At 35.7% G+C, this 24,928-nt stretch overlaps 1 protein-coding gene across 1 annotated transcript in view; it reads left to right on the top strand.

Moving 5' to 3' along the window:
* PCSK5 (proprotein convertase subtilisin/kexin type 5) overlaps nucleotides 1-24,928 on the top strand; it is a 272,056-nt gene that overhangs the window by 133,410 nt on the left and 113,718 nt on the right. The window contains exons 6-7 of the mRNA XM_004677562.2: nucleotides 18,208-18,296; nucleotides 20,131-20,303. Coding sequence (XP_004677619.1) covers nucleotides 18,208-18,296; nucleotides 20,131-20,303 — 262 coding nt within the window. The remainder of the gene's footprint in view (nucleotides 1-18,207; nucleotides 18,297-20,130; nucleotides 20,304-24,928) is intronic.

The raw sequence follows: 24,928 nt of genomic DNA, 5'->3' as shown, positions 1-24,928 counted from the left end.
TTATTTATGCTTACAGAATGGGGGTACAGGCCAAAGGTGTGATGGGTGAGAGGATTCAATCAGAGACAGAGTGGGGAGCAGAAAAGGCAGATGTACTGAAATACACTGTTTGAGGGGAGCAAAAGGCATGTCAGGAGAGGTCTGCCACACCATGTGGGTCAGCTCCCTGGCTGGAAGATGGAACTCATGCTGCTGTGGCTTCAGAGAGTTTCTTGATCCTTACACCTTACCTTATTATTCAGTACTCTGAACAATTCTGAGCTTCCCAGTATCCTTTTAATAACCTTTTGATTAACTCAGCAAAGAACCTGAAATTAAATGTCATAATCAGTGCCCCCTCTTTCAAAAGTAAGAAAGTGAAATCAAGGCAGGTTCACGTTGCCTGTGAAAGTGAGTCTGGCTCCCCAATTCATGCTCTTTGTATCACATAATACACTCTAATTTGGACCATGACCCTACTTGTTCTTTTTCAGAATATATTGTTCTTATGCTCTAGAATTTTACATTTTTAATTCATAGATATAATTGTAGTTAATGAGCATTTGATGCTTATTTTTAACATAAGTTTCATTCACGCAGGATTTTTTGAGTAGAGTTTTGGTTTGGTTATCATTAAAAATTAATTACTTAGTCTACTTAGAGTGTATATGTGTTTATGTTCATTATCAGTCATAGGTGTGCAATCTAATTAATATACTTACAGACTATAGAAATTTAACATTTGACCCATCACTTAACTAATAAAACACAATTATTATTGACACAAACCGGTAGGCAGGATGTGATTGAAAGACACTGGTTTTCCAAAATGTTTCATGGAAGCTTTGTGTCTGTTGCTGGATCTGCCAGTGTTCACTCGGGGGTCTCTTTGGAATTGGTGTCACTTTCTGTTTCTCAACTGAACCATTTTTCTTTTAAAAATTTATTTTAAATGATGGGATTTCTGCTAAGATTATATTTAAAGTAAAATGCCCCATTATACAAAGCAATTAAATTTACTGTCAACAATGGAACAGAACAGCAATGGCATTTTGAGGCTTGTGCCTGATCTAGGCAGACATTGCAGGGAAGCCTCTGGAGATAGTGCTTTGGACACAGCTTGCCCTGATCACGGAGAGGTATGTGCAGTGACGGCCAGTGTCTTGGCATTAGCCTGCTCCTTATAGGCTTGGAATAAAAGCCATCTTTTGCCTTAGCTGTTTTGTTTTGTTTTTTCTTTTCTGTAAAAGGGAATTACTTAGGAATTTCTTATTTTCCCTAGAGATGCTCCTTTATCTGAAACTCTTCTGACACATCTTTTGCTTGTATCTTCAGAAACTGTATGAACAAAACTAATTTCTTTAGATATGTGGAATTTATAATCTGTCTACTTTTAGTCTTATTGCTCAGCTACTATGATGTGGTTTCAGCTAATTTTTTTTTTTACAGTCATCTTAAAACAGCATGCTTGGTGTTGGAGACTGACATTAGACACTCAAAAGTGATTATATAATCATTCTTCTAGGCTTTGAGATTCTTAAATGCAAGATGTTATCTTGATCTGCACTGTGATTATTACAAACTTAATCTAGTTGGAAGCCGATTATAACGCTCCTACTTTGTGGCAAGATTATTGCCTCTTTTTCATTTGAGCAAACCAGGAAAGGTAAAAAGACCATGAAATGGAAAACATTCAAATTTTATGGATGAAGTATCTAAAACCAGTGTCAGAAGTAAGTTTTAAATGAATTTTAATTTGTTCTCATGCTAGTGTTCTGAATTTTTGTGTAAAATTTCTCAAATTGACATTTTTATATTTTGTTTCTATTTGTCTTAATTGGTTATAAATGACATTTTCAGTAAATGGGAAAAAGCTTCCCTTTATGATGAATACTTCTTGCAAGTATTTTCAGTAGTGAAAAATAAGCTTTGTTTTAAAACTAAAACAAAACAAAACAAAACAGAGCTTAATTTGCACAGAAAGAAAATATTGCAGTTACCTGGCACTGTTTTCATTAAAATTGATTCAGCCATCTGAAAGAAAATTATTAATGAGCCATTGATTTAGGGTTTCTTTTTTTCTTTTTTCTTTTTCTTTTTTTTTTTTTACTTTTAGTGCTATCTACTGTCTTTTCTTGAGCAAAGGAATTCCAATAGTATAAGTTTGTAGAAATTGTCTTCACTAAGTAATTTTACAATGAAAGGTGAAAATGGCCCATCCATATATAATTATTGATGAGTAAAACTTTTGAGATAATTCCTTGCCATACTGTTTCTTCAAAGATATACATACCTTATTAAATAGTAACCTTTTAAATAATGTAAACAGGAAAGAAATCAAGAATCACAGGAAAGAAATCAAAAATCTAAATCAAGAATTTGATTTAGAATGTGGCTGCAAACTATGATTAGAAATAATCATAAATATAAATGAGTTTATGATAATAAATCAAAAATATCAATGGATGAGGTCAGGTATTTCCACATGGTTACCTTTTATTAATATTGAGGAGACTAGAATGAATAAGATGGGAAATCAACTCAGGTATTCTTGAGTTGGGGGGTTACAAAACAGAAATAGCTAAATATGACTGAGCAGAACACCTGTTAACCTGAAAGTCTCGTATGGGGAAACAAAAGAAATCATTTAAAAAATATCAAGGGGCAAGTCTGTTTGCCCCGGGAGACTTGATTTCTCCTGTATACAAAACAGAGACAAAACAGCCGTTTGGCAGTTTTCTGAAAGAACAGATAATGCATTCTGAAGTCCTCAGAGTTCTCAGTGTCCCAGTGGTCCAAGTGATGAGCATCGAGCAGGAATGTGGTCCATTACTGGAAGGAGACAGTTTGGTGATTTTCGTCATCTGTAGGGGAAAATAATCTTTAGATACAGAGAGTGTGGTGGGTGAGGGGCAGTTAGAAAGTTCTCCCTCACACATCTACAGGTCCTGCTGACCAATGTTATAACTCATGGAGTTAGCGCTGACTTACAGGTTTCGTCAACAGGAAACCTGGAGACAGAGCTGCAACTGAGAGGAACTATTGACACTGTTCATCCTGTTATTTATCGGGAAGACATTATTTCCACCAATTTAGAAAATTTATATTGTAAATGGCCAGCAGTGGGAATGGTAACTGGATTTTTTCTGGTAGGGGAGGACATGAATCTAAAATTATTTTGTAAAAATTCAATAGCTGGCCCTCCCTGGTGGCGCAGCGGGTTAAAGCACTGCACTAAGAAGCTGAAACCACTTCTGCATGAGTTTGATTCCCGCTTGCCCCGGAGGTGACCACATGGTGTGGCAGACCTCTCCTGACCCACCCACTGCTCCCCTCAGCAGTGTACTTCGTTGATCTGCCTGTTCTGCTCCCCACTCTGTCTCTGGTGAAGTCGTTCACCACCCCTGAGTCTCTGGCCTGTACCCCAGTTCTGTATGCACAAAATAAATAAATCTTAAAAAAAAAAATTCAATAGCTGTAGTGCAATGGAGAGCGCTTCACTACATAACAGTGGCCTTTATGAAGGCTGAATTTTCATTGTATTGTTTCAAAAAAAGGAATACTCTTAAATCTCAAGAAAACAATTACAATTCCATGTAATCTTAGGAAATCACATTTCTTCCTTCCCCCATACATTTGCCAGAAGAACATAGAACATAGTTACACATTTTGTTTTGTTTTTGTTTATTCAAAGATTATTTATGCATATAAGGACTGTATAGGCCAGAGGTTTGGGGGCTGAGAGGATTCATGAGAGATGGAGTGGGGAACAATCCAGGAAAATTGAGTGAAACACACTGCTGAGGGGAACAGCAAGTGAGACAGGAGAGGTCTGCCACGCCATGTGGGTCAGCTCCCTGGCCTGGATCAAACTCATGCTGCTATGACTGTGGATAGCTTCATAGTGCTGCACTTTAACCCCTTGTGCCACCAGGGAGGGCCTGATTATACATTTTGTAAGGCATTCTTAGGTTTACTTGTTTATACCAAGGTTTGCTTGACAAACAGCCCTTAAAGACTCACTTAATTTTCATGTTTTACTATACAACTTATTTATTGGATTTGTAGAAATTTTTCTTTCAAGGAATAACCAAAAACAAAAAAACAAAACAAAACAAAACTATTTAAGTACAGTAATTATTGTAATTATGCAACATAACTTATTTATGTTGCAACATAAAAGCAGTGGTGAATTGCTTATCCAGACAGACATTGCTGCATGTTCCCGAGCTTCTACTTTGCTCTCTATCCTGATGCAAGAGAAAAGTTTTCAAACAGTGATTATTTCAACATTCTTGTTCAAAAATTTGATCTACCTTGTTTTCAGCAGTTGGTGACTGGTTTCCATGGAAATAGAAATGGAATAAGCATTCCTCGTTTTAGATTTTCAGCTGCCCCATGCCAACTGAGAGCTGTAAATGCCATTTGGTTAACAGCAAGGATCCAGAATTCTTCCATTTTAAAGTGGGAGAGAAGAGAGAGGAAAAGGAAATGTTTGCCAAGTCATTTTCCTTTTCTTGCTTTGAAAAGGACACAGTTTTATGATTGTCTGAGCTGGTGACTAATGGCTATCAGACACATACCATATCCAACAATGCCTCCTCTGACTAATCAATTTAACTCTTTTCCACCCATCACAAACTTTTAATTTAACTGGCCTGTGATTGCCTTCCGGCTTGTGCACCTGCTGTCCCAGTGGTCCAAATGATGGGCATTGAGCAAGAAAGTGGTCCAGTGTTGAAGGAGTCAGTTCAGTGATTTTAGTGATCTGTGACCTGAAGGGGAAAATAATTTTTATATAAAGAGAATGTGGTAAGCAAGGGACAGTTAGAAAGTTTTCCCTCATGAGAGAATGTTATTTTGCTTCAAGAATTTTCACTCCTGAGATTTTCACCTATAAATACATTTCTCCAACTACCCAGTAGGGAAAATAGGGAAGAAAGCAATAAATGAATGCTTTAACATAAACCATGTAAGTATCTTTACCATGTTTTCTATTATCTAGTTTCTTAGAATTGGAAAAATAGAATCAATTTGAATGCTAAAATAAAACTTTAATAGCATTAACCCAGAATCATTTTTATTTCTTTTCTATTTCAAGGTGTCTAACTACTCACTCAAGAAGGGATGTGACTGTATAGTGTTAAATATATCACCCAGTACAGTTCTTTCAACACACTTCTCTCGGGACACATAAAGGAGTTTCTCTATGTCCCAGTACTAACCTGAATGATGAAACCCAGATGTGACAGATTACAGCCACTGGGCTGACTCTGTCTCTAAGTTTAGTCTCCCACAGCAAGTAGTGTGACACTAAGGAAGTAAGATCCTTATCCCACATGTAGGAAACTGCATGAGTAGTTCAAGGGAAATCTTTTTGATGCTAAGCATGCAACTGAAGGCCTTTCATTTTCTGTCACACTATTCATGGAAGAGTATCACTTGGACAACTGTGTGGGTGGAAACAGCTTATGAATTCCAATAACTTCAGAAAGAAGCATTTAGGATGTGGAATATATAGACTGAAGGTCAAGGTGTCACTGCTATTCTAGATTCACAGGACTCAAGTTCCAACTGCTTTTGTTCTCTCAAGAATGGGAACAAGTTCCTTTTTCTCTTACTTACTCCACAGGTTTCATAGCTTGGTGAAGCAGTGAGGGACAGGTGCATTGTGGTGTAAATTGCGCTTGTGTGTGTGTGTGTGTGTGTTTAAACATTAAGAATGAATCTACTAAAATTGGCCACAGAACCTTGTAGTGAGGGATGCAAATAGTGTTTTATTTCAAGCAATAAAGCAAAAATGATGAAAATACATGTAGTTTACTAGCTAACAGAACATGCCGCTAAGCCAGTCTTATATTAAAAATGACTCGTGTTTAAACTTGTAGTTTTCCTGTAATAATATGAAATTTGAATTTTAGTAGAGTCATAAACAGACTCAGTTTATAAAAATCTTTACCTGTTTTTCTAAGGGCCATTTGGAATCATTTTATTGAAAACCATTTTCATTTAAAGCCACTGTCACATTGCTCTCCTCACTGATTACCTCTCTTCATTTTTATTACATCTCTGTCTTCTGGATCCTCTTTCAACACTGGCTTCAGTGTGATTGATGCTATGTTCAAATATGATTTTCATTGATTGTGTAAAAAATCCTGAGTCTTTTGAAAGTTCATTAGGCAATTGATGTGCCTGATTTGCCTGTATTGTTTGTTTGTATTGTGTTTATGTAGATACAAAGTTTAGTACTGAACAGGACAGGGATGAGTTGGCAGTGATTTCATTAATGGTAACATCACTGGTGAATGGCTTTTTACTTGCATAGTTAAGAAGAAACCCAATAATTATAGTGCTTTGATAAAAAGAAGCCATGGACTGTGTGTGATCCATGTAACTTTAAAGGTGCAGCTTCTAAGCATTTGTCTCAGGAAAAAAAAATCTCAGGTTATTGTTACTTGATTTTGTTCCTGCTAAGTATATGTTGCTTGAAGGTTGTGCATGTTCTTCCAGAAAGGGATTATTGTGGAAGCACAGAGTTTGGTCTCAGGAGGTCTGGGTTCAAGTTCTTTCACAGTAAACTGGTCTTAATATCTTGGTGAAGTCACTAAACTCCTAAGCATCTGTTTCCTCATCTATAAAAGGACCATGAAAATGCATGTAGTGCAAATTATTGGACACATCAAGTTAAATCTAGTATGAGGACTTAGGGACAAAATATAGTAAGTTTGATTTAATGTCTAACTTGCAAAATGTGTTAACCTTTCTTTTAAATGGGAATTATTGTATTAGTGGACCTAAATCATACATTATAGTTGATGAGTTGGTTAATTTACATAAAACAGAATTCATTGTAATATCAAATCAGAGGGAGTGGAGGTAGAAAAAAGTAGAAGCCTGTGTTTTTGCTTTCCAAAAAGACATAAATAACTATGACTGTATTTAGCATTCTTACCTAAAAATTCAGAGGTTGGCAGATTAAAGACATGGATCAAATCTGCCCAGTGACTCTGAAACTCATGCATCTGAAGAGGTCTGACCTAATGCCTTTGAATCACATAGTATTGTAAACCACTACTTCAGTTAAAAATATAAACAGATAGGGCCCTCCCTGGTGGCGCAGCGGGTTAAAGCACAGCACTGAGAATCTAAAGCCGCTTCCGCATGAGTTCGATTCCCGCCTGCCCCGGAGGTGACCACATGGCGTGGCAGACCTCTCCTGGCCCGCCCGCTGCTCCCCTCAGCAGTGTACTTCGTCGATCTGCCTGTTCTGCTCCCCGCTCTGTCTCTGGTGAATCCTCTCACCCTCCGCATCTCTGGCCTGTACCCCAGTTCTGTATGAATAAATAAATAAATCTTAAAAATATATATATATAAACAGATAAAAAAAATAAAAGTTGTTAGCTCAGCTCACAATTCAAATGTGAAAGAAAAAAAATTGTTTTCAAGTGATATTTTTAACGGAAGAAATGGTATGCTGTGACCCTGTAAAGCCTAAAATATTTTATACTTAGACCAACACCGAGCATGTTTGCCAACCCCTGCTTGTAAACTCATGCAAATATCACCAGTATAAAAACCCATCCCTGATGTTATTTCTAAATGAAACAATACATATGCTAAAATGTTAAATTGGTAATTAGGTATTATGCTAAATTATATATTCTGGAGGGATGCACTTCCTAATTGTTGGTTTTGTGCTTCTGTAATATTGAGACTCTTCCAATGTGTGAGGAAATGGCTCTGATGAACTTTGCAAAGAGACCCTGGAATAGCTATCATGCAGCAGAAGGACTGGCAGTTGCTTGGCAGAGCTAAGTTGAAATGATAATATCTTAGTGCATATAAAGTTTTGAACTACTTCTTTATAGTATGGCAGATTGCAAAGGGATCCTCGGACCAAGTGTCACCCAGCTTCTCAGACCCTGAAGCAGAAAAGCATTAAGGGAAAAGAAACCTTGCCATGTGCAGCAATATGGATGAACCTAGAAGGAATTATGCTTAATTAAATAAGTCGAATGAAGAAAGACAGAGACCACATAATTTCACTCATGTGGTATGTAGAGAATACAAACAAGCAGATGAACTGATAACAAAAACCAACTTGGGAATATAATATAAGACACTAGTGATGGCTGAAAGAAAGGGGACATGGGAAAAGACAGACCACGGTGTGCTGAAAGACAGATTTGAACATTTAATTGTGAACATAATCTAGTGTGTGTGTATATATATATATGTTCATTTCCATATTGGATCTTTTCTGTTATAGTGCAGTCTTACTTCAGTAAAAAGAAAAAATAACATTAGGAGAAACTTTGTTCAAAAAAAAAAGAATTTTAGGTGCATGGTTTAGTGTTATTTATAGTGTAATATTCAACTACTAAGTAAGACTCTAGTCTTCAGAAGTATTTTGACAGGTTTTTCTCTGTCTGGAAGCAGTCTTAAGAAAAGTGAAGTCAAACACTTATAATATCACCTTCTCCATCAGTTGATCTTTAACACACTATGTGCAAAAGAACAAATATTTTTAAATTGTTTTACAGAGTTTGGGTTTTGAGTGATGTTCTTACCTGGATATTCTAGCAAAAACAAGTAGATGCATCACCACTAGAGAACTGCTGAATGAACAGAGTTACAGATTTTTACCTATTTTTCCAGATTTCTGGAACAATAGTATTTATTGAAATAATATCATGTCTGTTTTTCTCACTGTTGAATCCTTAGTGACAAATATATTCCTCAACATGTGGTAGATACTCAATAAATATTTGTTGAATGAATTATTCAGAAAATTTAATTAATTATGAGCCAGGACAAGGGTATAGCTTCATTACAGCTAGTTCACTAGATTATTATCATAATGTTCATCAGTAGAAGTTTGCATACAATGTGTAAGTTAAGACGAAATATTGTCCATGTGTGGTCATTCTAGCATCCTGATCTCTTGTTTTTGCTACTTTAGAGTTACTTATATCTGGTGATTTTTCAGGATAGATTTGGATAAGAAATATGTATATACAGAAATAGACCACAAAAAATCAGAATTATGATTTGATACAGGTCATTATTTCTTCCATTAGTTTTATAGATCTTTTCCCAGTCTCTCAGCATACACACTCCATATATACTTCATATTTCATGCTTTAGTGAGTTCTAATTATGAAATTTTCTTTTAATTATGATGATATGAAATTACAGGAAAATCAATTCAGGTGTAAGAAGAAAGTTGTTTAGATTGCATAGCAAGCATTTTTGCAAATACCAGCCCCAACCTAGAACCCCTTTTTTTTTTTTTTAAAGATTTATTTATTTATTCATACAGAACTGGGGAACAGGCCAGAGATGCGGAGGGTGAGAGGATTCACCAGAGACAGAGTGGGGAACAGAACAGGCAGATCAACAAAGTACACTGCTGAGGGGAGCAGCAGGTGGGTCAGGAGACCACGCCATGTGGTCTCCTCCGGGGCAGGCTGGGATCGAACTCATGCGGAAGTGGCTTTAGCTTCTTAGTGCAGTGCTTTAACCCGCTGCTCCACCAGGGAGGGCCCCCAAACTAGAACTCTTAGAGCAGAACTTCCTTTAACACCTTCTAAATGCACCTTGCTTAGTATGTACCTTAATCCTTGGTAATTACTTGCATAAATCTCACAACACTCCTGTCAGTGGTCTTAGGAGTAATTGGTCAGTTATACTTAAAGAAATCATTAGGCCACAAGTAGTGAAAAGCATAGAAATAAAATATACCGGCAGGGCAATATCAGCTGTATTTCTTCAGCAGGAGTGCCCTTCAGTACAGGACTGTTTTCTGCCTTTCCTAGCCCCACCACCATCCAATTGGCCTCTCAGTTGTGCAAGAAAAAGCCACCTGTGTGGGCTCGAGAGTTACTTTGCCATAGGAGTCCCTGCTCTTAGGAAATTATTTCTTGCAGTAACCTAAGAATATAATTTCTAAGGCCATACAAGGAATGGTATACTCAGCTTTCAATGTCTACTCCCAAAAACCCACAGCCAAACTTTCCCCATGAATTTATAGTCCCAGTCACAGACCTCTTAGCTCATAATAACTCACCAACCAGTGTTCAATTTTAACGCAAGCAATGTTGCCTGGTAGCTGAAATACAACTTTTATCAGATGTCAAAAAGAAGAGAGCTAGAAAATTAAACTAAAGCAGTTTTTCCATGGATAAGTAGGGAAAGGCTTTAGTATCCATTACTCAGAATCTTGCCCTCCAAGATTGTGCATACCACAAACAGCCTTGGATAATTGAACTTTATAGGCTTCTTGCTTAGAAGATGCTTAGGACATAGGCTATGGATTATCTGGAACTGAGATAGAAAAGAGAGCAGGGAAGGAAGAAGGGAATTATTCTTAATTCTTGGGAGGGATTTTGGTAATTTTTAAGAAAACAACAGTGTTCCTGAATGAGCACATTACTTTTTTTTTTTTAAATAGTGTTATATATTCCTACTTCCTGAATTGTGAGTAGGCATATCCAAGTGAAGATGGCCAATTGAAAAGACAGATTTAGCTAGTTTTTATGTGCATTTTTAAAACACCCATTCCAGAAAGAATTGGATCCTCCCGATACACATTTATGAACTTTTGTGTCGTTTTCTTCCAAAATCATTAATTCATCACTAGTAGATATCACCCTCATGTTCTTATTTCCCTTCCTCAGGCCCTATCTCTCAATATCACCTCATTGGTGATTAGGATTTGAATGTATAAATTTGGAATGTACATAAACTTTCAGTGATAAGTTTTTTGAATGCTTTTCTGAATCTCTTTCTACTATAATAAAAACATGTTATTATTGAAGCCTCATGGATGATGCATAAGTGCAGTAACTTCAGAAGCTATTATCTTAATTGGCTTTTAAAAACTAATCACCAGAAATATTCTGTGTAGGTTTCTTTTTTGTTTTGGTTTTTGGTTTTTAAGAACATTAATTTACTCCCCCACCTCCGATAATTTTCTTGAACCTTCAGTAAGCTTTTCATTAAAGACAGAGTGGTAACCCACTTTCCGCTATTTTCCATTCTTTTATTTTTAATATTCTAAGCATTTCCTCCTTCTAACCAAAGTTGAATAATTTATCATGGAGATTCTATGAAATGTACTGTGAAATAGCCCGTCATCAATAGTAATGAAGGAATGAAGTTGCCATTACCTTGCAAAATATGTAGGCTAAGCAGCCAAAGAAGTCTTGAAATCTTGGGAATCATTCAAAGGGTTAGGAATGTGGTTACCTGCGTTTCTTATTTGAAACACTTAAAAAGCATTCTGTAAAGACCCAGGAGACCCACAATTAGTCTTGCCCAGACACATTTTTACCATCAAACTGGCAGAATTTTTCTTTTGGAAATAAGGAAAGTGGTGTCTGTACAGCTTACCTCACAGGGTTAATGTGAGAATCATGTATGAATTCAAAATATTTTGAGAAAAGGGGAGTAGAATGTAAACATACATTGGTAATGATATCAAGAACATCATGAGCAGTCAGAAACACCAATTCTAAATGAAATATTGGAAAACATATCAAGGCACATCATTTCTCACTTTCCTTTTCTAAGGAGGCCTTAGAAATTGACACAAATTGAAGGTATTCACTTATATTTAAACAACATCAAAAAAAATGAGCACACCAGATTCATAAAGGGAAAGACGCAGCAAGAGGGTGGACAGAACCTATGAACAGCTGAATGTTTGTTCCAAGAAAGCGATGAAATAGGAAGTAGTTGGTGTCCAACATGCCATCGCTTCATTCCATAGACATATGATTTTGACTTTTTTTTTATTAAAAAGTTTATTTTTACATCACTTTGCACATTTTTTTTTCATCTCAATTGTAATCCCCACGGGTTTCCCATCACCAAATCACCCCTGTGCCTCCTAGTATCTACCCAAAAGACACAAAAACACTGATTGAAAAAGATACTTGTACCCCCATGTTTATTGCTGCTTTATTTACAATTGGAAAAACATGGAAGCAGCCCAAATGCCCAAAAGTAGATGACTGGATTAGAAAGATGTGGTACATATATACAATGGACTATTACTCAGCAACCAAAAAAGAGAAACACATGTCTTTTGCAGCAACTTGGATGGAGCTGGAAAAGATCATGCTGAGTGAGATAAGCCAGAAAGAGAAAGAAAAATACCGGATGGTTTCACTCATAGCAGGAGTATAATGGACCAGGCGAGAAAATAACAAAAATAATGATTTTGACTTTTAAGCCATGTGGTGGCAACTATAGAGATCACCTCTATATTCTGATGACTGATTCATTGCTGAGCTTACTTACATTTTCAGATCTCTGGTAAAAAGCTCAAATAAGTATTTTCATCTCCACTAACTCATGGAAGAAATAGCTCACAAAGCAGTGTGACTAGGACCGGGAGAAAGTAAAAGGAGTGAAGGCAGCCTTTTTTTTTTTTTTTTTTTAACACCACCTAGAACATATAATAGAGCCCATAAATTTATAATCTATACTTATCTAACATTTATTTGTTCCCAGTATTGCAGAAATGAGTTAGCAGGTAACAATCTGAGCTGATTTTCTATCATTTTAAGCAACCCATTAAAACTTCTTGAGATCTTTAATTTCAGTAATTTATTACTGGGAATAGGTAATGTAGCAGATGAGAAATCCTGGGGTTTTTTTCCAAGTAAGAAAATATAATAGGACAAAGACTGTTGTTATATGCAAATCAAGATACTCTTTAAGAGCCTGAATAATTTATTCTATACTTTCTAAGACCTTGGTAGTAGTGACATAACCTTAGGAAAATATGAGAATTCACTTGTTCTTGATTTGTTTGCTACTACTTTATTTTAGATGATGTCCAAGTTGTTTTAAGTCATTGGTATGCATTGGTGTGCATATGTGTGTGTGTGTATACATATTATAATTTACACAATTGGGTTATCTTCTGTAAGTCTCAGAGAACTGAGTCTTAGTGATATAGTAAATGTATACAAGAAAGCTAAACTGTTGACTTGTTACTATATGAGAATTAGGAGTCAGAGCATAATATGAGCATAATATAGTTTTTGGATTAAACTCTGAACTTTTTTCCTTAGGCTGAAAATACATGCTCATATTCTGTTATCTCTGAGTAAAAATACATCTGAAGCATAGACTTTTTGTCTGTTTTGTGAATTTTATACTTACTGTCACTTACTTGTGACAAATATACTTTACTGCTTGACCAGTCTGTTCTTTGGGAGAGGAAGAAACTGAGTCTTGTTCACACACTTGAGCAGGTCCTGATGATATCCATTGTTTTACGATCTTATTTTAAATCCATGTCAAAACACTGAGTACAACTAAAATTAAACTGAGAAAAAATGACTATGTTTTACTTGGGATAATTATCACGTCTCTTGAAGAGAGAGGGCTGTTTAAATGTAGTTTAGTTGGTAATTTGGACCCTCAATTACAGTTCACTGCAATATAGTGTCTAACTGATAGTAGAGGGTAATGTCCCTGACTCTAAACATGGTTCTTCTGTCATGAGGTAGAGCAATGCACAGAAATCTTTACCAAAAATATTTTTCTTTGGAAGTACACTCTGTTTTTCTCAGTAGTATCATTGTATCTTAATCATATGTGTGATATGTACAGGAATTTATTGTATTTAGGGCTATAAGCCCAAGTTAGCTATTCAATAATATGGTAGAATAGATATTTAATTAGTTCTCTTTTAGTACAAAGCATCTAAAACTCTGGGAAAACATTGAAATGTTTTAGTGCATGACAGAGCTAATGGAATACTGAGAGAATTTCTCTGAGAATGTTCAAATCTATAAGCTGTGTGGGCAGTAGGTAGACAGTTGGCATTTTCAAGGGTGAGCACCCAATCCCAGTCAGCCTAGAGCTGTAGTTTAAGAAACCCAGGGATGAAGGCAGGAATCCTGGTATTGATCCAATGGGGGTGAGAAAAGATTTTTGCATAAAACAGGACCCCTCTGCTACATAGAGTAGCAGAGGGGATATGTTTTAATTTCCCAAACCTGGCAATACATGAGAAAATAAATACCTATCTTTATAAATCCCTCATGGGATTTATATCTGTAATTCATATCACTTGTATGACCCAAATTTTAAATTTAGTTGGATACAACCTGGTTAATACACTCCAGAGACATGGTAGAAGTAAGTTTCAATCTTCTTTAGAACTAATAAGTTTCCATGGAGCCCTAAAAATAATTCACAAATATTAAAACCTAAGTGAACAATTCACTAACAAGGGAAAAATCTTCCTGTGAAAACCAGCAACCAAGAATAAATAGAATTAGTCACATACTCTAGAATTTTCAATTCTAATTCATAGGTATCCAGAAATTGGTATTGAAAACATATTAAGAAAAAAAACACCAGGACTAACCAGGTATATTTGGGGGGAAAAAAAAAATCCAAGAAGGAAACACAGTAATTGAAATGAGTGATACAGTGAATGGATTAAATAGCAACTTAGTCATGGCTGAAGATAGGATAAATGAAATACAGAACTCGGCAACTTAACAATTAATGTAGTCCAGAGAGAGAAGATAGAATGTTTGAAAAGTAATACTGAAGATTAAGAGAGTGTGAAAAGGTCTAATGTATGCTTAGCTTGAGTTCTTATAGCACAAAATGGAGACCAACATGAAGACAGTTTTCAGTGGTATTTCTGAGACTTCTGATGATTTAAGCATTAAACTTCAGGTCTAGGAATGCCCATAAAGACTTATAACACTTATAACATCTTTATGAACTTCCGTAATACAGAAGACAAAGGGAAAACTTGAGAAGCATGCAGCAAGAACTAGAAAGCTAAGATGGCTGATGTCTTTCCAGACATAATGGAAGCTAGGAAACAATGGAATGGCATCTTTTTGCTACCTATAAACTTTCTGAAAGGTACATTTATAGAGTGTACTTCAGAGAGAGATTAACAATTTTATAAGGAATTATAAACTGAAAAGCAAATAGAGTTAAAAATGTATTTGTAAATTTTACCTTGGTTTATTGTTTAAAGTAGCAAAAGAAATGGGTAGTTTCTAGAGTTGAAAAAATTCTATTTTAGAAGTGTTATCATAAGTCATGTATCAAAAGATGGGTAACCAGAGTTAAAAGATTCTAAAGCCTATATTATTCGAGAATAGTTGAAAAAAAAAATGATGACCTTAAATTTCTTGATGTTAGATTGTCATCATCACATACTTAGGGAAGTCACAAAATATTGACTATATAACATCCAAATGAGTATAATGTAGGTGAAAAGACAGAAATGAACATGACTGTAGCAGCAGAAGCAACCAGTATAAATAGACTTTACTTTTGAGTTAAGTATAGTTATTCTAATGTGATTTTACTTGTTAATGTTATTGCAATTTAAAAATTACACATTCAAAAATGATAGGCAACATAGTTGGGGGGAAAATCTCTTCTGCTTATAAGTAAGATATTTAACTAATATGAATAAAGAATGTTTGAAAATAAAAGGAGCAAAAAGGGCCCAAATACCTCTGATTTAGAGCCATAGACTGTTGTAGATATTCATAAATAATTTGTTATACTGGGAAGATTTAATAATTCTATTCTAAATATAAATGTTAGCATAAAAAGCAAAAAAAAAGTTTATACAGTGAATAAGCTGGTCATAATGCATTTGCAAAGAACAACTAAGAATAGATAGTCTTTCAAGCAGATAGAACATTTATAAAGATTGATTAAATGCTTTGCCATTGGGTGAGGATCACAAAATTAAAACAGTTGGTTCATAAAGTTTTTATCACAAGGTAATCAAGCTATTGACTGATGTCAAAACATATAACCAAACATCTGCCTACATTTGAAACTTTTAAGTCAGACTTCTTGTGATCAGTATCACATGGGCCAAGGGTAAGGCAGAGCAGACTTAACAAATACAGAGATCCCTATGCTGCAACAGTACTTGCACTGAATAACAGTTTATATAGTGAAATATGAGAACATGGACTCATACATGGAATCTAACATTTGAAGAAAAATAACTTATACTGTGAAGTAATATGCAATAAAGACCTAAAGAAGAATCATAGTAATTGATAGATGTGGGGGGAAATTTGTAGTTTAGTTGGAGCTAATAAAACAAATATTTTCCCTTCTAAAATCTATTAACTTTTCTGATGATTTAAAGTGATACAACCAACTAGCAGAAGGGCAAGATAATTATTAAGACATCAATATTAAATGCTGTGTAGTACAACTTAAAATTGCCGTAAATAAGATTATCATTTTCCAAGTAACAAATATGGAAATGTATTTGCAACAGATTTAACAGAAAGGCAAGATAAATTTGTACAAACAAGAAGAAGGTTATTCAAAAAGCAAGAAATAGAAAAGGCTAATAAATATTTCAAAAGTTGTACAACACCAAGTTTAATCAGAGGGGAATAAAAATAAAGGGGTTTATATCCACAGGGGTTTGTTCATACATATTTTTTCTATTCTTTATGTTTTCATATTTCCTTATATGAGTCCATGTGCTCATATTTCACTGTATAAACTGTTAATCAGTGCAAATACTATTGGAGCATACACATCTCTGTATTTATAATTCTGCTCTGCCTTATTCCTTGGTCCATGCATATTTCTATTCTTCCTATTTCCAAGAGAAATTTAAGGTTTCTCTTACTCTACCATGAACAAAAATTAGATGTTTTGTACTAACAATTATCAATCTTGCAGTTCTTTTGAGGTTTAGTCACATTGCTTTTAACAATTTGACAGTATATTCTGTACTCTTTAATCTAGTAATATCTAGTAATTCTACTTGTTCGATTTTGTGCTGGCATATAAAATTTTACACAAACGTATACTCCACTTTGTTCTTCATAGCCTTGTTAATGTTAGTGGAATGCCAGGCAAATTTCTAGAAATCAAGGATTTGCTAAAGAACTTATGCATGCAGATACATACACTTCATTTGAAAATTATGTATAACCTCTTAAATGACTTATAGGAAGCTTCCCCTCAGTGCATAATTTCAGATATTTAGCAGCCATTGTCCCTAAAGAGAACAGTCACCACATGTGGCGAGGGATTTCTTTCTGTAGTCCAGAGACACCCCAACTCCTTGATCCTCACCCTGCTGCAGACTACAAACTGTATCATAAAGTGTGGAGTCTCTCATTTGTACAGGTTAGATTCATCCCAATTGCTTTACAATTCTGCTCAGTACATCAACGGAAATTTCTGCCATTTTTGGGTCAGGCGAGCTTATAAGTTCTTTCAGCTAAAAGACTTTTTTAGTCAAGAAACAAAGTTACTGTGGCAAAATAACAAAATCTTTCAGAGAAACAGAAGTCATCTTAGCTAAATTGTTAAAAAGCAGTAAAAAGGTGACAACGGTCGAAATAAATTTTGACAATATATTTTATTAAATATTTCAATATGCAATTGACTTAAAACAATTGCCATTTTTAAAATTAAGGTAAAAAACTGGTTTACAACACTGTACATGGTTTAGGGGTACAGGTTCACACCTTTCAAATGTGTGTTATCACACCACACTCACCACAAGGCACCTATAATTCTCCACCATAGACCACTGAGCCCCTTTACCCCTTTGCTCTTCACATCCCTTCCTTCCCCTCTCATAGCCCTGGTTTTGCGATAAGATTTCTAGGGTTGGTCTTGGTTTAATTGTATATGTTCTTGGCAGAACAATAATTAATATGATCTTGCATGTTCTTTTGGTTGTGTATGTAAAATCTTTGATGTATTTACAGCACATCCTATTTTAAAGGCTAAATTCTCATTGGAGATACTTGATCTATACTTCGATTTAAAAGCTAGATTTTCATAAATTTCCTAATGCTTTGGTTACTGGTTTTTCCATTAAGTGAAATAAAGGTTTGAAATGGGTTCACAGTAGCCACATTTCAAGTTCCCAATGGCCACTTAGTGGTGGTTACCATATAGGGCAGGAGATATTTAGAGAATGCAAAGAAACAGGCAGTTGATTTCAGTCTTCAAGGCTTTCTAGTTAGAAAAGCATGACGTCAAAAAATAAACATCAAGAATATAAATTGAAACAGAACATAGAGAAATGCAAAAGTTTGAAGTAGACTAAGTGCTACTAGGGTAGGAAATTCCAGAAACACCCACAGCTTGATACACTCTTCCCCGCCTGGAAGTTCGAGTGGTGGCAGTGACCTGTTGAGTTTGTGAGAAGTGTGTGTGATCTCCCTGCAGGCACGGGACGCGCTGTGCTGGAGAAGTGGCAGCCGCAGCGAACAACTCACACTGCACAGTTGGAATTGCTTTCAACGCCAAGATTGGAGGTACGGGGAACAAACTTACGTGGATTTAGAAAAAATCCAAGAGCTCTGTGCCGACCGGCTTTCAGAATACTTTTTGAACTAAGGACAGACCTAGGTTGGCATAATAGTGTTCAACTATTGCTGAAAGCAAAATGACCGTGTTAACATGTTATTTAATGCACTCAAAGGCTTCCAAAGCTGTACTCCTAAAATGCCATAAAAACACACATTTTTTTCTTTAAACAGATTTGAAAGTCTTGTCCAGTCATGAACATACAGTTGGTGACATCTGTACCAAACTATACAATGGATGCTTAGATCAGAAAGAAATAATATAAACACCAGAGTATAAAAAATAATTTTTCTTCTTTGACTTAGGCTTTACAGAATGTTCCTTTTGACTGCAATGAAAATGGTCTTCAGTCACATTTCCTTTTGTAGTTTCCTAATATCATGATACTAATGCCATTAATAATTTCAGGTCATGTATGGACATGCACAAACATGTACACACTGTCAATGCAGGCATTCATAGAAGCAAACTCTTACTTTCCTCTCTAGCTGTAGCCTGCAGCCAAGGCCACACACCAATGGGGAGAAAACATTGTAAGTGATGGAGTAGATCCCTGAGGCCAACTCCAGTCTCTCTGTAGATCCTTTGGGGGAAATACTGGGTATTTATTTAGATTATTTGTTTGCCCCCCAAAATAACATATATTTATAGGGTCACATAATTTCAAATGTCTCAGCCTAATATTTATATTTTTAGGTCAAGAAGAAAATATGGCAAAATGTTAATAGTTGTTGAATGTTAGCTGTATCAAAGTTCACTGTTATTCTCTTTATTTTGTATGTTTATAAGTTTCACCATTAAAATTTGAGTATTTTTTTAAAGCACAAAGAAGTTACAGTTCCTTCAAGATTCATTTTCTAAGTCTTTCCTTAACATAGTATCTAAAGCTGCCTGATTTAGGTTTTTTATTGTTTAATTCCAATTAAATGATAACCTACAAAAACTTGAAATCCAGTGAGATAACAAGGATTCCCTATGTTATAATTTTGGGCTGTAAAGATAAAAATTTGAAGTAGTCCGGTACTGAAGGAGAGATGTTTACTTAAAAACTGGATGTTATGTTACTCTTAGTTTCCAAAACAAAGGAAAAGTCTGCTGTGTGACATAATTTATTCTTGATATCTTAGTATCTTAATTTTTGCAAACTAAGGTTAATATTTCCATCTATCTGGTGGGAATATACTTAAATGAAGATTAATGACTAAACATTGCTAAAACCCTTTGAGAATGATTTGATGTGTAACATGCACAGAGTATTCTCATTTATTATTTCACTTATAAATAACTTGGCAAAGAAGTCGTATATTAAGTTCACATCAGTCTCACAGATTAGGAGATAATATTAAATATGGAGGAAATTAGACCAGCCTAACTTGGCAGCTTTCCAAATCTTGTAACTTGCTCAGGTCAGAATGTTTTATGCCAATTATGAGCACAAGTTATCTAATGAAGAGAAATTTAGGGAAGATGGATTGCTTGAGGTTCTCTTTATCACATGCTCACTTAAACAGGAATAGAAAGGAGAGAGAATCCAAAGTTAGAAAAAGGAAACAGTGGGTAAAGGTTTTGAAGAAGTGTTGCTCTTTCACCTGCAACATAGCTTCCTTTTCCCATGAAAGTTTCAATTAAATCTGCATTATCATTTTCTGGGGAGAACAGGCTCACTTTTGTGTTGATTAAAGGTTATTCTTTTAATCAGCTGTAACTGGAATTATCCTGGGCTGCTTGGTGTTACATAGCAAAACCTTGGTAGTAAAGCTACTTCCTCTTTCTGTCTTAAAGGAGTTCGAATGCTGGATGGAGATGTCACAGACATGGTTGAAGCGAAGTCAGTTAGCTTTAACCCCCAGCATGTGCATATTTACAGTGCGAGCTGGGGCCCAGATGATGATGGCAAGACTGTGGATGGACCCGCTCCACTCACCCGGCAAGCCTTTGAGAACGGTGTTAGGATGGTAGGTATTAGAAGCACATTGGCTCATACTTTGTCATCCAGTGATGATTCTCACATGAAGCATCTCTGAAACTGGGGGTTTTCTGTCCTCCAGTATAGAGGAATGGATGGAATCTCTAGGATGATGGAAAGAGGTGCTGAATATTTGAGATTGTATCTTGGCATTTGACCTGCAAATGAGTTAAGAGATGAAATGCTTCTGTTCTCCTTTGAGAACAGAAGTACATTTAGGTTTTTTCAAAGCAAGTGTACTTATCAATATATTAATGCATTTGGAGAAATAAATTCTTAGAGACGGAATTGAAGAGAAACAGAGGTATTGACATTCTTCTGTGAGTATTAATAAGTCATCCAACAACTTCCTCTGGGTATCTCCCTCTTGTAGATCCTTCTTTAGTTTTACTTTTGTCCCAGACAATATTATTTTCATTCTGGCTCCCAAGCTCCTTAATCACCTTAACCCAGCATCATTTTCCTTAATATCACTAAAAAATTTACAAAATACTCCTTCCCTCAGAACTCATTGCAAAATCTAATGCAGTAAAATGTCTGCTTTAAATTATAACTTTTTAAAAGATCTGTCTTACTTAAATTTTAAAACACATGTATATGTAGTCACAAAAGGAAGAGAGTACCAACCAGATGCAATGCCTTTCTCTTTTGAATGGGCCATTGGATGAGTTAAAGCATAAATTTTAATTGTGTTCATTATCGAGGCTCAACCTCTCTTTCCTCATCTCTGTTTACTTCTGGTATCATAAGCAGGCATACTCTAGTCTTAAGCTCCATCATCACAAACCTCTTTCTGTGGTGATCTCTGCCTGATTCTCATGTCCTATTACTATGCAGCCATATCTCATTTAACCTTTACGTTTAAGCTAAACTGTGGCCACTTCCCAGAAGCCTTCTCACTACCTAACATAGAATTAAGGATATATTACCCCCACCCTGAACTTGCTGAAGTTTATATTCTTGCTGGTGTATGTACAGTCTTTACCATACTGTACTTTTATCAGATTCTGTTTTGTGTATATCTTTCTCACTAAATTATAACTTCCCGGAGAGTAGAGCTGTGTTCTACCCACCTTAATGGGGCTCTGCAAATGCCATAGAGTACCTTGAGCTCTAGTGAGTACTCAGTTAATGTTTATTAGCTTTAATGTAATTTATTGGGAATTACTCTATCCTCAAGTAGTTATAGTTTCATTCCAGATTTGGAGCTGTGGAATTCATGCAGTTGATTAATGTCATGTTACAGCTGGAGTATAAATAATAATGATTCTTCTACCTTGGTAGGACTTAATCAGAAGACTAAGCTAAGTTGTCTCCTGGTTATTCCAAAAGAGACTGCAGGAAAGTGTGTGCATTTGATATGTATATACTTCTAACTAAAAGATAGATCAGGTTTCATTAAGACATACTTCCTAGCTCTGTGTACTTTCAACTACATCAGAACCCTTTTAAACAGTAGGATAATTTTTTAAATTATTGTCTAGAATTCCTTTCAAGGTGACTAAAAAACAAATTAAAATACTCTTAAGTAATCTGGTAATTACATTACCAAAACCCTGGATTGCAGGTTTCTATTATCCCTGAATGGTTTTTCAAGTTAAGTAAATCAAGATTAGTTCACATTTAATTTTCAACTTGTATGTGTATGGCTCTTAGTTGAATAAAGAGCAATCTGGAATTTCTCATTCATATAAACATATTAATAATACACATAGGCATAGGAATATATATTCAACAAGAGAATGGCCCATGTTCAAAAGCTGTCATTAAATCAAAAAATGTGGATCAATAGTTTCAAAGTTTTTTTTTTCTTTTTGCTAATGGATACCTTCCTTAACTAGAAGTTCAAGGTATAAAACAAATATAAAATGTGCTACTTTGGTTGAAGAAATACATAGTGATTAATATTAAAAACAGGGTCATCTGAGAAAGCTATTCTAACTTAGTGGAAGATTTAATTTAGAAATAAATAATTCACAAAAATTTACACTATACTCAATAATTATAAAATAACCTTTGCTTATTACTATAACTCACACTATAAAAATGAAATTAAAAATGGACTTCCCATTCACTTATCCATTTTTTTTTTTAAAGATTTATTTATTTGTACATACAGAACTGGGGTACAGGCCAGAGGTGCAGGGGCGGTGAGAGGCTTCACCAGAGACAGAGTGGGGAGCAGAACAGGCAGATCGACGAAGTACACTGCTGAGGGGAGCAGCGGGCGGGTCAGGAGAGGTCTGCCACGCCATGTGGTCACCTCCGGGGCAGGCGGGAATCGAACTCATGCGGAAGTGGCTTCAGATTCCCAGTGCAGTGCTTTAACCCGCTGCGCCACCAGGGAGGGCCTCACTTATCCATTTTTAATAGTGTAGGCTATGTCTTCCCATACTCCCACGAGTATCCATATACACATGTTTCTTCTTGATGCTATTGTCATGGAAAAGTGGACATCTCTCCAAGGCAGTCCTTTTGGATGGAATTCACCTATTTTAATATCCCTTAATTTTTGGAGTAAGGAGTTAGTGTCATTTATTCAACCTTCCACTGAGAATCTTTTAAGATTTTAAACTCGAAAGGGGGGAATTTAGTTTTAAAACGAGCCATTTACTTTTAGAATGAAGGCAGTAACAAATAATTCTATAAAAAAGCCAACTGTTATTTGACTGCTAGTGTTGTGTTACATCCAATTATAGAAAAGCAGGGTCACCATTTAAGTGTGACACCAACCAGAGAGGGGATTTATATGTGATACACACAGAGTCTGCCTTAGCCCAGGGCTGAGTTCAGGATCTTCACTTACTGCTCCCTGACCTGATGTAGATCAAAGCTGTTGTTTCATTGCCTCATCTAAGGTCGGGCCATGCTAGTACTTACTGCAGTGATGTAGTGAGTGTTTAGTGAATCCTTAATTTCTGCACACTGTAGATTACGGAGTAAATAAGATAGCTAAGTTTTATTTGTAATACAAAAAAGGTCTGTACATATTAGCAACAAGACAGAACACATATAAGCACAGGAACAATTGGAACTCTTTGAACTATGGGCAAGTGTTATGAGTGAAATAAAACTGATGACTGGGGGTGACAGGGAGTTCTTGAACAGGTGATGTGAGAATGGAGACATGCATGATAAGAAGCCAATCTAGTGACGAAATGTGGGAAGGGATGCTGTTTTGCACTTTAGGACCAATACTAACAGAAAGAGGATATTAGGCAGTGAGTTGGAGATGGTTTTTTGTTTTTGTTTTTTGTTTTTTTTTTTAACCAGGAGAGTATTTGCATTTTATTCTGTCACAAATAACGATTGAAGGTTTTCAGGAGAGTAGTGTCCAGATGAGGCACACAATTATAACTGCCTCTCCTGTGGAGACACTGGATTATATGTGAGGCAAGGGATGGGACAGCAAGAATGGGAGAAATGACTCAGGCAAGAGTTAATAATAAGTTAGACTAAGGTGACAGCAACTAGAGATTGGTAGCAGGTGCAGTCTAGTAGCAGTGATTTTCAGGGAGGAAATAAGTAAATTTTGCTCAGGGAGTCCAGGTATTGATTACATCCATGCCTTCTGTGTGCTAATCACAAAACATAGCAAATATTGGATTTCAAAATGCTTGCTATTTATTTACTATAAGAAACATTTGGTTCAGTAGAATGCAACACTGTTTTCAAAGACTTTAACGAAATCAGAATTGATTCCATTTAAAGCCCTTTAGAATTAATGTGCAAAAATTGCACTAGAGAATCTATGTTGAACAAACCATGTCACAGTTGACAACTTGCTCTTTCTCCCAGTGTTGCATTTTATTTGATGCCAATGAGCCATAAAATTAAATGAAAGAACTAGAAGTCTATCATTTGGGCTGCATATAGTTAACAGTATAGTAGTAATAGCAGTAATGCAACACCATTAATATAATCCAGTCACCCTTCTCAGCCATAAAATAGATAATATTTCATCTTAACAATAATCTCATGAGATAGATACTCTTCTCCTCAATTTCACATAAAATTGATAATTCGGTATGGATACAGATGTCAGAGTATAAGCCTCAAAGTAATCTTAATAAATTATTTTATGTGCTGTCAATCCTATTTTACTTGGCTCATTTCACCAGCTATCTTTAACTGTGAAGACTTACTCTAATTTTACTCCTGGTATGATGAGGAATTAATTGTTTGCTTTCTACCTGAGGCCACCTCTTCTACATTTTCACTGAACCCCATACCTTTCACCTCATCAAAGACATGGCTTCATCAATTCTCTTTTCCTTCAACATCAAAACTCCTCTCAGCTATATGATTGCCATCCATATACACGCATACTTTTTCACTCTCATATCAAAAGGAGGAAAATCCTCCTTTGTCCCCTATCCCCTTATCTCTTTCCAATTAGTGCCTCATTTCTCCTTGGAATAAACTCCCTTGAAAAATTGCCCATACTTGCCTTCGACAGCTCCGCCTTTCCATGATCTCTTAAAGACCCTAAGTCATTCCTTTACCCCATCAGTCCACGAGGGTTCTTGTTAAGATCACAGTGAAGCCCAGTGCTTTCCTCTGAAATGCCTCCTACCTTGTAAAGGTTTGCCTGATTCATCTCATTCACAGTGT

Source organism: Condylura cristata, unplaced genomic scaffold (genome assembly GCF_000260355.1).
Source record: "Condylura cristata isolate star-nosed mole 26May11 unplaced genomic scaffold, ConCri1.0 scaffold00006, whole genome shotgun sequence".
NCBI lineage: Eukaryota > Metazoa > Chordata > Mammalia > Eulipotyphla > Talpidae > Condylura > Condylura cristata.
The sequence above is the reverse complement of the archived record's forward strand: the minus strand, read 5'-3'. Positions and strand labels throughout refer to the sequence as shown.